The sequence below is a fragment of the Mytilus trossulus genome, chromosome 2, assembly GCF_036588685.1.
Source record: "Mytilus trossulus isolate FHL-02 chromosome 2, PNRI_Mtr1.1.1.hap1, whole genome shotgun sequence".
NCBI classification, from domain to species: domain Eukaryota; kingdom Metazoa; phylum Mollusca; class Bivalvia; order Mytilida; family Mytilidae; genus Mytilus; species Mytilus trossulus.
In genome coordinates this window covers 31,727,736-31,742,857 of record NC_086374.1, presented here as the reverse complement: position 1 = coordinate 31,742,857, position 15,122 = coordinate 31,727,736, and the positions used below count along the sequence as shown (strand labels likewise).

At 30.5% G+C, this 15,122-nt stretch overlaps 1 protein-coding gene across 15 annotated transcripts in view; it reads right to left on the bottom strand.

Annotated features, from left to right (window-relative positions):
- Nucleotides 1-15,122, bottom strand: part of LOC134707002 (disabled homolog 2-interacting protein-like) — a 111,148-nt gene that overhangs the window by 31,436 nt on the left and 64,590 nt on the right. For 12 of the 15 annotated variants that reach the window (XM_063566430.1, XM_063566431.1, XM_063566428.1 and 9 more), the window contains one exon: nucleotides 13,004-13,114. The exons of 1 other annotated variant lie outside the window; for it this stretch is intronic. In XM_063566430.1, coding sequence (XP_063422500.1) covers nucleotides 13,004-13,114 — 111 coding nt within the window. Of the gene's footprint in view, nucleotides 1-3,462; nucleotides 3,513-11,903; nucleotides 12,000-13,003; nucleotides 13,115-15,122 lie in introns of those variants that run through there. 2 more of the 15 variants (XM_063566441.1, XM_063566443.1) reach the window with 2 other exon arrangements.

The following is a 15,122-nucleotide window of genomic DNA, read 5'->3' as shown; positions in this document are numbered from 1 at the left end:
TTTAACATGTTATATTTGTTTTCTACATAGATACACAAATACAATGTAATCGGTTAATGGTATTATTGCCATAACTATCCATGAAAAAAACTTAACTTATGTATATGTTTCTTCAAAATGAACCATGGTGTGACATTTAACATATCTCTGTATTACTTTGCTCCTTAAATAAAACATCCTTAGACGGCATAATGGGGATGGGAAATTTTAGCATATGTTATGTGTAATTAAGAAAAGACATTGAAATATTCTACAATATATTAACAATGCAGGGGAGATTTGCATAAATAAGAGACTGTGTCAATAAGAAAACCTGTTCAAAGAAGACAATTCTTTATATACTTTCAGCTGCACACAATATCAAATTCAATAAGACAATCTTAACCCAGTCTGTGATCTTTGACCAATTGTTAGTGTCATTATGCACAAATTTATATCTAACATCGACATTTATTAATTTTGCATGCAAAAAATATAATGACAAACTTACTTAATTGGCAAATCAGAAATATTTAGTTAAAAATCCATGTTTCATCATCTCATGCCTCTAAAATATGCTTTTAAAGATTACCAAAAGACCTGCATTCCATTACAGGAATTTATACATTATTTTCATTGATCCAAAACAAGATCAGAAATAAACATACTTGTGAGCCTGATTTAATCACTATTGACCAGCTGATGACACAGTAAATGACCAATGAAATCAAGTGTAACATAGAAGAAAACCAATCAAATGTAGCCACTTTAGGACACCTGCTTCATTAAGCACAGTGGACATAAAGAAAACAAATATTTAATGTTAATGTAAGATATTTAAATACCAGCTGACAAATGTTAATTTCAAAAGAAAACCTATTATTAATGGGTGATCATATTACATGAAATGTCAACATTACATGATGTTTTCTAATTCCAATTTGACCCCCTTAAGGAAATCATATTTGGAATAGTGTAACTGTATTACTTGAACCGAAATCCTAAAATTTAATAATCATATGAACATAACAAATTTGTAATTTTAATCCCATAGAAGGAGTGGAGTGCACCTTTTCATCCATACAGCAAAACCCAAATAAGCCAGTTCTAAGTAGGAGTGTTAGACATACCCTGAGGGGATTAATACACCATGATTTTAAGTTTAATGCAAAATAATTGAATAAATTCAATTAAAAGATGGATCTTTGCATATCATGCCAAGCAACTAGAATATGGCACAAAAAAATATATACTATAATATATAAAAATTTGGAGGGGTAAAAATGAACTATCGAATTTTGGAAACTTCCTCTATACAAAGGCAGACTTTATAATAATGGTGTACCAGAAACTTCAACACATTTGAAACTTCTTTTGACATTGCACATGTCTGACCTTGAAAGAAGAAAAAAACGTTTTCTATCTACATGGAAGAATTATCTGTAATGAGTTGAGTTGGAAGGAACTGGATGTGAATGAAGGGTGTTAATTATACTAGAACATTTTCATGATGTAATATATCTAACCAGACATTCACCTGGAGGAACACATGTTTACTTTAAATCGTTTTCTAATAATCAAACAATTTGTCTGTTTGCTTCATCATGCTTTCTCAATGTTTTATTTTTTCTACTGGCAAAAAGCAATATGCAAATAGTGTAAAATACTCTTTTTTTCTTTTGAAAAAGTGGAAACACATTAGAAGGTTCATCATGCTTTCTGACTGTTTGAATTGTTTACACTTACAAAATGTAATATGCAAATATTGTAAAAGACTCTTTTTTTTTTCTTTCAAAAAAGTGAAAAAACATCAAGAGGTTGCTTGACAATCATTTTCAAATTACCAACGTTTCCTATAATTATAAGAAATTATGATGTCTGTATATTGAGAATGTTCTGTGTAAACCTACATCCATGGTCATTATCTTCTAAATAACATCAGTTTACATGAATGCAAAATATGTTAATGAAACAAGAACATTGACATTTACAGATCAGACTAACAACAGTTAAGACTAATAAAACAACATTTTTAGATTTCAAGTTAATTTTTGTACTCTATCCTTGAAGATTTTCAGATTTCAATTTGATTTTTGTACTCTATCCTTGAAGGTTTTCAGATTTTAAGTTAATTTTTGTACTCTATCCTTGAAGATTTTAAGTTAATTTTTGTACTCTATCCTTGAAGATTTTAAGTTAATTTTTGTACTCTATCCTTGAAGATTTTCAAATTTTTTAATGGACTCTATCCTTGAAGATTTTAAGATTTTGAGTTAATTTTTGTACTCGTTCCTTGAAATAAAATAGGTCTGTGAGCAATGCACCATTATTATTTGTCTAAGTACATTATACTGCATCATTGCAGCCATAATGATTCCAATATCATATTTATATTGGCAAAATGTTCTATCAAATATGCATTTAATCTATGAAGAATGCAGACAGATAATATTCTGACATGCACTATTTTTAAACCTCTCTGATATTGAATGATTTCTATGGTATTCAATCACCATTTCACTATCTGAAGATTTTTTGAAAAAGATAATCATAGCACAGGCAATAAAAGGCTATGCCATAGGTAGCATGATACAACAGTGTAATATCAGAAAAATAAGTTAAACCTTAACATGATAGTTTAAGACTAATTGAAATTCCATTTTTCATCATTACAATCAACAACCACACTCATAATACTTTGTTATTTGTAGTGGTATATCAAGGACTTCAATAAAAGGGGTGACTCAAGCTTGATGCAAGGCCCAAACAAAAATTAGATAAATGCCCTAATCCAAAATCAAAGGGATTTTCTCTCATTCAATTTGGATTTATCTACCATTTCTTTGGATAAAATGTGTAATCATGTTTGTCTACTTTGCAAGTTGTATTTTAATTTCATAACACATTTTTCAATCAAATAATTATGAGAAAACATGTGTACTAGTTAAATGTCTGGAAAGATGTCAGATGCATGCATCTTTATTCTGGCTTTTTCTGAACTTTTTAAAAGATGCAGAAACAATAATAGATGACGTTAGTCTTACAGAATTTCATTCTAGAACTACAAAGAAGCAGATTCTACCATTTTAAATTGTCCAGGTATTTTTATTCCAATTTTGATCTAAATATTTCCATATTTCCATACACATTTTCTTGGGGGCTGATATTTCTATTTTGACCTATTTTTAACCCTCATTGTAGCTATCTATATAACTTCATTTTTAATCCTTCCTGAATAAATTCAGAATACATAAAAATATTCACAACATCTCAATATTTATAACAAATGTTTCAATAAAGACTCAGATGAAAATTAAAAAAAAATATATTCTCTCAGATTCATCAAAAGGCAACAAGAAATTCAGTAATAAATGCTGAAATTTTGCTACAAAAAATTGTTTTCCAGTATTATTTTATATCTCTATTTTTTACTTTTTTTAAACCAAGACTTTATTTTTCATTAAAATCAAAGGTAGGTCTTACCTATATAGTCTAGAGAGGTATTCCTCTGTGTCCATTTCCGAAATTGACATTTTGAAAATGATCAAAATATTATATCCAATCTAAATATCCATCAATAAAACAATTAAAATTGACTGCTTTGCTTTTTGAACATTTGTTGAGGCGAAACCTGTTGTTTCATATTCTTATCAAGTTTACAGTAATTTAAAACGCTTCGGTAGAAATGCGCCAAAACATTTAGCGATTGGTAAACTGCTATCTAATCTAATTCCGTATTTTGATAAATAATTTTTTTAACAGAGAATGAAGAGTTCTTTTCCTATGATATTTCAAGTCCGACAGAGAAATTCTACTTTGATAAGATACTCAAGTTTATTATGCAGTATCAATTATATCCTATAATAACACAATTATCTTTCTTCCTAGTGATATAGCACAAATGTTTTAGGCATGTAGATCATTTATTCTTGAGACTCATCCATTCTTCTCTTCAAAGCATGCTTTATCATTGTAATTTTTGTTTTCTAATCCCATCTCTAGATAAAATGTAAGTTTGAATTGACAGCTCACAAAAGAAATTCTCTGGCAAAACTTCCTCCTAATCATTTAGGGCATGGCTACAGCCATGGTGAACCTTATCCATCATATTTTCTCTTTTATCTACACACACATAATGACAAGGTTAGAGGACTCTGTAGTCAGCATAATAAATACTTGACCTCCAACCAAATAATAGAGCAATTATTCATTTGTTCTTATACATAATGGCCAATCTTTCTCATATTTCATTGTAACATGATGAATATCAGCTAGAACTTAGAGAAAATAATTCATATTCTATATTCTATATTTGATCCTTTGACATTTTTCTAAGTATGTACTGTATGTACTATTTTAGAAGTTTTCAAGTACCTTTTAAACTGTCTCTACCCTTTACCACTGAAGAGGTCTCAATTAGGTAGTAAAGAACAACAAAAATTAGAGGGACAATAATAAAGTAACAAATAGTTAACATCTAGTGAACTACAAAAAAATGATCTCTTGAGCAAATATATAAGTGAAACTCTTTGTTTTTTGTTGTGTTTTTTCAAATTGTCAGTTCATTGGGGTCAAACACAGAACAAAGAAAAAAAGGTAGAAACAGACCATAAAGGATGAGACAGGTCATTTGTCAAATTAAAAAGGATACATACCTAATCTAGTGAAATCAATACAAATCCACACTATATCATGGTTCCAATAGGCCCTTTGTTTAATGCTTATATACTGCTAATCTTAACTAATATTTCCCTCCCTTATTTCTTAAACTACGCCATCTGCATCCTATTTATTAATCCCTTTTATCAGATCATAGAATTTTGAAATAATTGGAAACAGTCAAAAACCACACTTTTCCCCCCAACTTGAATTTCACCGTTTTAAATTGCTTATTTCCATAACCCAATCATTTTCAATTTTCCTCGTTTAAAAATCATAACTGTAATAAGCCATGACAAATTATATTAAGTTTAATTTGGAATGACCCCAACTGTTAATAATAATAAACCTACTTAAAAACATCACAATTGATTTATACTGACTAGCTCTTTAGTCTTAAATGACTTAAAGAATGTACATTATATATATTATAATTGTGGGTTAAATATATAGTTGACTTTGCTACATATTTTTAGAATAAGATTATGTTAGAGGAATGTCTGTTCATTAAGGAATAGAAACAAACTACATGGATAATTGTACCCAGTACTAGATGACTAGCTAAACACACATTGTTGTCTACAATGACAATTAAAATTATCTTAAAATAGTTGAAACCTTTTTCAAGAAAAGGATTTAGATTGACAGAATTGTAAATTTTCTCTTCAGCTTAATGTCCATAAATATTTGTTAAGTGACCACAAGTCAGTGAATATGTGACAAGTAAAATATTTGCATGACTATAATCCCCCCCCCCCCCCCCCAAAAAAAAAAAATGTGTATTATATAAAAAAAAAAAAATTGGAACAAATGAAACAAAATTTGGTTTGGAGTAACAGTATGTGAGTTTTGAGAAACAGGCCTCTGTAAAATACCTTTACAAGTGTCAGTGTTCAAGTCACACCAGTCCAGTTATAAGGACATCACCAAAGAGGTGCCAAATAGTCAAAAATGTTAGAATCTAGGCAGAACACACTTTTTGGATAATAAGAGTTAATTGTAACCACTAAAGCAGTATCTATTGCTTCAACAGGTGCTTCAATGTTTATCTCTCTCAGCAGGACCCTTTTCCTCATCAAATTCTCATCTGATCTTCAATCAAGAATAAAACTCTCAAATGACCACTAAATAATCAGCATCACTACAAAGCTTTACATCATGCTGACACATCAATCATTTTATGCTTGATTTGCAGGAACAGTTAATTGATTATTTTCTATAAAAATAAAACATCCTAGAGATTGGTTTTCTATTTCAATAAACTTTACTGTTTTCTTTGGCTTCCAAAGATTCCATAAAAAATAAAGTCTTGCATGCAAGTATTAGTAAACAATTATAGGAGCAAGGCAAACAACATAGAATGAAAACACACTAAAATATGCATGGTAACAGCTTGTTAGTTATTTATATGATTCAAAGGAATTGAATGTATCTATCATGATTTAAACCACACCTTGAAGAAATGTTAATACAATTGTGCCTATACAACAATCTACCATTTTAGACAATACTAGTGACCCCCTTGACCCAATTATTCCTCCCCTCAAACACACACAAAAACAACAAAGACCCCAAACACACAATAAAAAACATATTTTTCTTAGCCTTCCATTTTCAAATTTGCTTAAGCATGCTTCTTTATTTTTATTTTACCTGCAATTCCAAATTGTCTGTCCATACTTAGTGGTTTATTGACCTTGCTATGGGTTTATAGTTACTGGTCAAAAGGTGATTTATCACTGATGTTTATTGACATTTAGTAGATATACTGATAATCTGTTCAACAGTCAGTCAGCACCATACTCATCTTAACATAAATCTTTCTATTGACTCTACAGTCTTAGCCTCCCTTAGCCAAATGGACTTCGATTCTGTCAGATATGCCTAAGAAATATCTGACTTGCAGGTTGGAGAACCCAGTTCCCTTGGGCCAAAACCACTGACCTTGATCTGTCTGGTGTTAAATAAAACAACATCTTGTATATGACTTACACTCACTGCAGACATACAACATGTTCAAGTTAAATTATAAATATTTCAAACTGGGGGGTAAATCATTTAACCTGGGTTTATACTGAAGCAAAATACAATGAAGATCATCAGCTAGTTAAAAATCAAATGAGAAAAAAGCCAATAAATATAAATCAGCTACAATCTTATAATAATATTAGCATATTAAAAGAATGTCATGCAAATTTACAAATCCTACAACCATGTTCATATTGACTTCACATTGGCTTCATCACAAATAATACAGAAAAACTTAATTACAGACTGACCTGAGGAAAGACTATTCTTTAAAGAAATCCTAGAATGACTAGTTATCCAAAAATCCTTTTCCGAGGGCCATAGATCAACATAAGATCAGTCAATAATCTTAGTTATCATTACAGCTGCTACCATGTTTACTAAGGAAAATGTCACATGTCTCTATTGATTTTTACATTAAATCCATAATAAAAAGATTTCCCTGGAGAAAAGAAAAACCAAAACAAAACAGAACAGTACAGAACACAGAATGTGGTTTCTGAGACTGGGTAATTCCTGATAACTTTCCAATTCAATGTGTCAGATGTGCCATGGATAATGTCACATGAAGATCATTTGTAAGACAAATAAACATAAAATTACTTGTAATTTCGTTAAGGACATGGGATGAACCCTAATGAGACAGCATCATTACAACACAAGAAAAACAAAACTGCTTACTTCAACAAAATCTACAGTTTAGTTAACCTGTTTGTTTTGATATTGAAGACACTGACACTAAAGACATGACCGGACAGCCCTTAATCCTACTGGTGTTAAAGTAGACATTATTTGAAACTTGAATAAGTTAGTACAGTATATTATCAACAACTTTTGACATCAACAATCCTATCATTTTAATTCTCAATATTATTTTAACTTTTAAATTATTCAAGTGTAAAATGTAGGATGCAGTACCCAAATTACGATACAGAAAATTTCATATAAAACTGTGAGGACTGAAATGCTTTATAAATGTTTGAGCATCTTGCTTGTTCAATAACTGAACTGCGACTTGAGAACAAAAGAATTGATTTGCAGATTTTTTTTTATTCTATTTTCTGTATAGAAAGAACCAAATTTATTTCCTCAAAGGGAATCTCCCTCAACAAGTACCTCTCCATCTTTAAAGAATTTGCAGGTAAAACTGAATTTGAATTGTTTATCTGTTAGATGAGTCATCTTGAATTAAAAGCTCTACACTCCACAGAACTACTGGAATTACAATCATAAAACATAAAACTCTAAGGAATAACTAATTGTTTTTCAAACTAAGTGACTCACATTGTAATCAGACTTCGTTCAATATTTATCATACATATTGTTTTTGTTCCACAAATAATTGTTCTTTAAAAAAATAATTGTTTTTCAGAAGAAAAGATTAAAATTAGCTTACAAAATGTAAAACATCATAAATATTGACTCAATATTCAAAATTATTTTAAAGTGTCTGCTTATAAAGTCGAGTCAGATTTTTTTTCTTTTCAAAATTCCAATTAAAATACAGCTTTATACTATGACGTTATGTTTTACCTTATTCTCCGAACACACTGTGTTGGCATAACTACAACAATGAATACTTATGGTCTATTATCATCCAAACAATACTTTATTATACTGAAGACAATTTTAAAACTTTAATTATATATATATTCTTTACACAATATGAATCATTACAAAATACATGATTTCCTCCGAAAACAGAAATGATGACATTTTTCACATGATGTAAAATATAATTAGATAATAACTACAAATTAAGTTCAGTTTTAGTGTACTCAGTGACCCTAAGATGAAGTAGTTGAACCTTCTGAGAGTTGAAACTGACAATGCAACATCATTTCCTTCCATTATAGTAGTCATGATCATAAGTTCATACATTAGTACATCAGATATACTCGCCGAGTTATATACGGTACCGGTAGATGATCTTCTATCCCTATTATTATTCCCCGTTTTAGTAGTACATGTATTATGTCCACACTTCAGTTTGGTTACGAAATACTTTTACACTTTAGATGAAAAAGTCTCCAAAAAAAATATATATTTTGCAAAATATTGTACTAACTGAACTATTAAGTTTAAAAATGATCCCCAGTTTTCTGATAAAACTGTTGGTGTCCATAAAACAAGACATCTCTAAGACAAACCTCAGAATCTAGAAACATTCTCAGACAACTATTATTACATTTTAACTTACCAAAAATTAATAACATTTATTCCGGGTAAAACTGACAAAATATTAGAAACATTCCGGTTAGAATCCATTATTCTCACTTAAATTTGCACTACATTCACATCAACTTTTTTATATTAAATAGAAGCAGCAAGCTTATTCCAATATCTACTATACAGATCTGTGGTGACACTATTATAACATATCAGGTGAAATGTATCATGTCCTATTCTTATATCATAATACATTAGCATATATTACTGTATAAATTGTCATGAAATTTGACTCCTGAAAAAAGATACTTATTTGATATAGATCTTGAAGTATTCACCACTTGGTACCCCAGTATTTTCAGTACAATATTCATTTCCTATCTTATTATGTATAAATGTGTCATCTTTCTCAATTAACTTGAATCTTTATACAGCATTTTATCATTTTTTAAGAATTTAAAAAGTTCATATTACCTGTACTGTAAATTGACCCCCACCCGACATCTTTAAATCAGGGGAGAAAAGTCATGAAAATGTATTACAAAATTTTAAATCAGTGCAGTGCACATATGAACATCTATGGTGGTTACAGTTTAGAATTCCATGGTGAGGAACCTGATGTTCAGTTGTTTTAGTTTGTTAATGTGGTTCATAGGGGTTTATCATTTCTCATTTTCTATATAGATGTGACTGTTGGTTTTCCCATTTGAATGGTTTTACACAGTCATGTTTTGGGCCCTTTATAGCTTGTTGTCTGGTGTGAGCCAAGGCTTCGTGGTCTTCGTGTTGAAGACCGTACTTTAACCTATAATGAATTTTGTTTTACAAATTATGACTTGGACTTGGACATTGGCACTCATATCACATCTTCTAATATCTAGAGCTGTGTAAATGATTACACCTTAAATCTCATCATGCAAAATGCCAATTTTCAAATCAAAGAGAGGTATAAGTTGCAGAGAATCTATGACAGTACAGCAGATGTTGTTATCCCAAATCTTGGCTGGCAAATGACATGAAAATACAATTAACACCTTTAATTTATCAATATAATGCTTATTACAATACAGTGACCTTTAATATAATTCTCCAATCATGCTTTATAAAATGCATATTCCAATCTCCAAATCATAAGGGGGTCTCATTGGGGGGTTCAGATCCCAGTTCCAGCTTAATGTTTTGTTAGATTCCTGTATCCTGCTTACACTATATACATAAGCAATTCTCATTTTTTTGTCATTTCCCGGGTCCCTCAAGGCCTCATTTCCCGTTTTCACGACACAATAATTTGACTTTCAAGTGTCACGCTTACAAAAAATCGCCAATCCCACATCATGCTTAGACCCCAATGAGACCCACTCATAAGGCTACATTGTTGCCAAAAAATGAATCTGACCAAAAGCAGTAAAATGGATTGTGTTTCAAAATCAACTAAAATTTTCAGAATGTTGAATCTATGAACTTTAAAAGAACAATACCATTTTAATATTTATTCTTCATTGGTAACATGGCCATGAGAATTTTCTTCATTCATTAAAATGGTGGATCTGGCAGACATTGTGACCCATTGACTCACAGATGCCTAGAAATTATACAGAGCACAACCCTTGCCAAAAACATTTTCACACAGGGAGTGCCTATCTAACCTTCTGACAAAAATTCATCAACGGCAACACATGACTTGTAGCTGAAATCTTTCATTTTTGGTCAAGAAGGCTTTAATCTTAAGATTTCCTTATTCAGATATCGTCACCGATTCCAATTTTGAAAAACAAACATTAAACTAATTTCTCAAAGAGACCAAAAACTGTCTTTCATAATTATTTTGGTTTTCTGAAAGGCCTCGATTTGATTGATTTTAATTGTTTGGTTTAAATTTTTCACTTAAAAGATATCATTTTTTTTACCGATTTTAACGAGAATAAAAATATTACCTGTAAAGTGTGCTGAAAGTCATGATTCCTGCTGATTAAGTTTGCACCAACATGATGTAACAGCAGCATCATAAGGTGATGTAAAGTTAGTATGAAAAACACATGTGAAACTATGACTTCAGGATAGGATAGGTGGTAATAACTCATATTTTGTCTCTCTACAAAACTATTTATTAGTTATAACTAGTCAATTATCATTAAAACTGCAGAACTTGGAGGGTTTTACTTTTTTTTATACATCACATGACATGAACGATCTTGAAAAGAGGGCTTTAAATTATGCAATATCTCATTAATATCTATTCTTTTTTTATTCAAAGTTTTAAGGTTGAGTTTTTTTGGTGGCGTGGGGGGAATTGATGTAATCTAAAGTCTTTTAAATGTTTTAATTGCATCCAGGAGGATAGGCTCTGTAATCATGCTGCATACTATGATAGTATAAATGCAATTACTTATTTCCTACTTTTTTTTAAATCGTGTAACTCATCACATAACACAGGAAGAGGGAAAAAATGTCAACACAGGATACCAGCATGTTAAGACGAACAATTATATAAACAACAACACTACAACGCACCATTTCCTTACTATGACGCAAAATCAACATTTTCAATGAGAATTCTTTATTTTGATAAATACATCAAGCAGAGTCTCAATGTTTGTGAAATAATGTAGCCAATAAAAACTACTAAATTTCAAATCATCTTTCAGTAATATATATATATATAGATTCTACCACTGCAGCGAGTGTAAAACAATATGTCTCAAATCTAGGCATTTAATTATCTTAAATTGAAGTCAAGAGAGGAAAACTAATCCTTCTTTTCAAACGATGTGATGTCATCAAGCATGATATCTTTTTCAGTGATGTCTCAATCAGAAATTTCTAGGAAGCAGGAAAATTTGACATCATAATTGAATTTTAACCAGACCAAGAAACCACAGTTGACTAACAAGAAATAACCAACAGGTCAGAAAAAGGACAAATCGGCTCACATAAATATCTATTTTTAAACTTGAAGAAAATACATGTACAGGTACTTTTACATGAATTTTCAGCTGAATTATATACCATATTTCTAATAAATTTAAACACCATCAATGGTATTAAAATTCTATAAAAATGTCACATACCTCATTTCAGCTGATGAATTTATTCCCCTAAAAACACTTTCTCTGACAGAAGCTTTTAGCATTATTAAAACGCTATCTTGGAAAAACTCCAAGCTAAATTCTAGCTCTATATGCCAACAGTGAAAGACACTTGCAGAAAATTAGTATACATCTTGAGTTGTTGCATGTGGAATTTCACCATGGAAAGAGTAAACAATGTTTAAAGGCTGATTTATTGTTTAGATGTGATATAATTACTGAGAATATACAAACCAAAGCCTTTAAAGCGGACATCTGTTAAACAAACAGGATACAACATCTTATTTCTCATCAATTCTACTGGCCATCTTGACTATATCCACAAGTTAATCTTTTGTGTTTAAAACCTTGGAAGTATTACAAATGGCTATATTTTTTCACATAGCCTTCAAATTGTTTGCCTTTATAATCTGTCAAACCATACATATTTTCTCTGATACCTTAAACAAGCCCCTTAGAAGAGGCATCAATATGTTCTGATTTGGCCTCAGTAACTATACCAACCAAAAGTCTAACAGTTAAGTATATATCGGAATGTGTTATAGAATATAGTCCTCCTGGAATGTTGAAGGCTCATTTAGAAGAATATTAGGTACATTAATTTCAAATAACTATATTCTATATACAAAGTCACTTTGGTTATTCCATTATTGTAATCGATTCATAAATGTTTTAACCACTGTGAGACAATATCTATTTATATAACTAGTATTACATAAAATTCTGGACACCAGTACAACAAACCACAACCACCAACACCAAACTGCTAGTAAAAAAACAAACCAAAAGAACAAACAGCTTAGGGTACAGTTAGTTTACAGACACAAACTGTGGTGCTATTAAACCAGTTTAAAGTGTGAACGAGCAAATAGTTAGTTAAAATACAGATAACTACATGAACTAGCTGTTACACTACATAAGCATGAAAGAAAGTATGGAAGGTGCTAAAATACAGAAATAAGGGGAAAATCTACCTGAATATATATTGGGGCAAAAATGTTGAAATCTGAAAATCATACAAATTTCTGAAATATTGAATGAATCATGTGATAATGGAAAAAATAAAAACATGAACTACTTACAATTTTGGTGAGGAACTTCTCAGCTCCTCTGATGTAGGATTTTGACGATTACGTTTCCGATTTAACCTTCCAAGACTCATTGTCCTCTTCAAGGATCCCACAAAAGTGTTTCTATAAAGTGAAAAAACAACAAAAAGGGTGTCAAATCAATACGTGCAAACATAAAATACACCAAAAAGCAAGTGAAATTAAAATATGCAAAATATTCACATCTATTTCAAGGGTCTTTACTTAAGCCATGAGGTACAAGCAGAAATATGAGCTAACACCAAACAAAAAGTCTGCATCAAAAATAAATTTGATTTTTTTTTTAACATAGTTACAGATATATTTTTAATGCTCCATCTCTATGATAAAATTTGTTTCAAATTTCTGGGCTATAACTTTTGGGAGGGATTTTTTCCCTGTTAAACATTTAATTTGTACCTCAGAGGCCTAAGTAAGCACCACTTGACAAAAGTTTACAACAAAAATACCGGAAAACCCTCAGTCACTACATCTACAAAAAGGTCATTGTTTTCTTCCCAACAATTAGAAGTAAATATAGATTATAATTCACTACTGTTTTTATGAAAATCAGTCTTTCAGCGAAATAAGATTTAAACTACATTATAAATCTGTATTTCTATTTCTATTATCTTATCTCTCCTTAAACACAACACTTTTTCCCAAACTTTGACACCTTTCTTCTGATAAATCCAGGTTAGTTTGTTCATAAGTTTAAAGCTTTGAAGTTTCTATCCTTTTATCATTTTTACTCATCATACCAGTCTTTTATCTTTATACAGATAAAGAAAACCTCATTTGAATACCCTATCTAAGTTTTTATGTCCCTTGTTAACATGATAGTATCTAAAGTACCTACAGTATACATATAGATAACATAACTACTGTCAAGATTGCTATATAAGTTAATACACAATTCATAGTATATCTTTTTTGGTTAACATAACTTTCTTTATAATTTACCCTGCCCAATAAGTACACAGATATTTTTAGACTGGTTCAGTACAATGACAGAGGTTGCTAGATGACACTGTTTTATTGGTTTCTACCCTATTTGTTCTCATTGCATATATAGTATCTCCTGTGTTTAAATTTGTTGTACTTGATGTTACAGCATGAACATTTGATTTTCATAGTAATAAATGTTTATGCTTATTTTGTAATCTGCACTATTGCACTATGCGTGATGACTGTTTTAACATTCCACGATTTAAATGCAATTGGCAAATTTGTTACAGAGCACTCACTCAAAGAGACTAGAATCTGTTTGAAAAATGAAAAAAGTTGAGCAATGAAACATTTCAAGATGTTAAGTTCTGAATTTGGAAGCAAAGTCAGAAGAGAGCACAAGTTTAATCTAGCCCTGGTAGTAAAGGGACACTATTCTCACTAAAACAGATATTTAACTACTTGATATATATCACAGATATACTTTCTGAACACATGTTCGTTCATATGACTTAGCTATCTTTGATCTGTTGAAAAATGGTACATAGTATTGTGAGTTGTGAGTCTAAGTCTTCACAGCAATAGTACTGTTTCAGGAGCAGATGGATCAATGGTTGTTAAAACACCAGCAGGCACAAATGTTCAACCATGGAACCCAGTAACACAAGAAAGAGACATCTAGGCATATGGACCTAAAGTGTATGTGCCAAGGTTGTACCTAACCTTCCATTCTACAGGATTTTTTTTCGTAATTCATTTGTGGAGACAAATAAAGGATTCAGCCAAATTCTCAACATTAAAAAAACATTTAAGTCTTTTCAAATCCAAAGACATAAGATTCTGCAGTATTTTTTCCTCAAATGTTAATTGCCATGCAGATGACTGATAAACTAGTTGTTCAAGTATCCATACTACCCAAAGAAATTTGTTTGAAAAATTTATAATGCTTATAAACCTTCTAATCAGATAAAAAAAATCATCCTTGTTCATTGGGGATGAAATACTGGTAAGTAAAGATAACATCAACTTTATCCTAATTCAAATACAAATAACAGATATAAAATACTTTTTACACCCAGCTTTTTATAACTTTCTTTTCTTATATTTCCTCAATCATTCTTAATTTGAATGAATTCAGGGTAAAAGTCATCAAAGAAGAGAATCA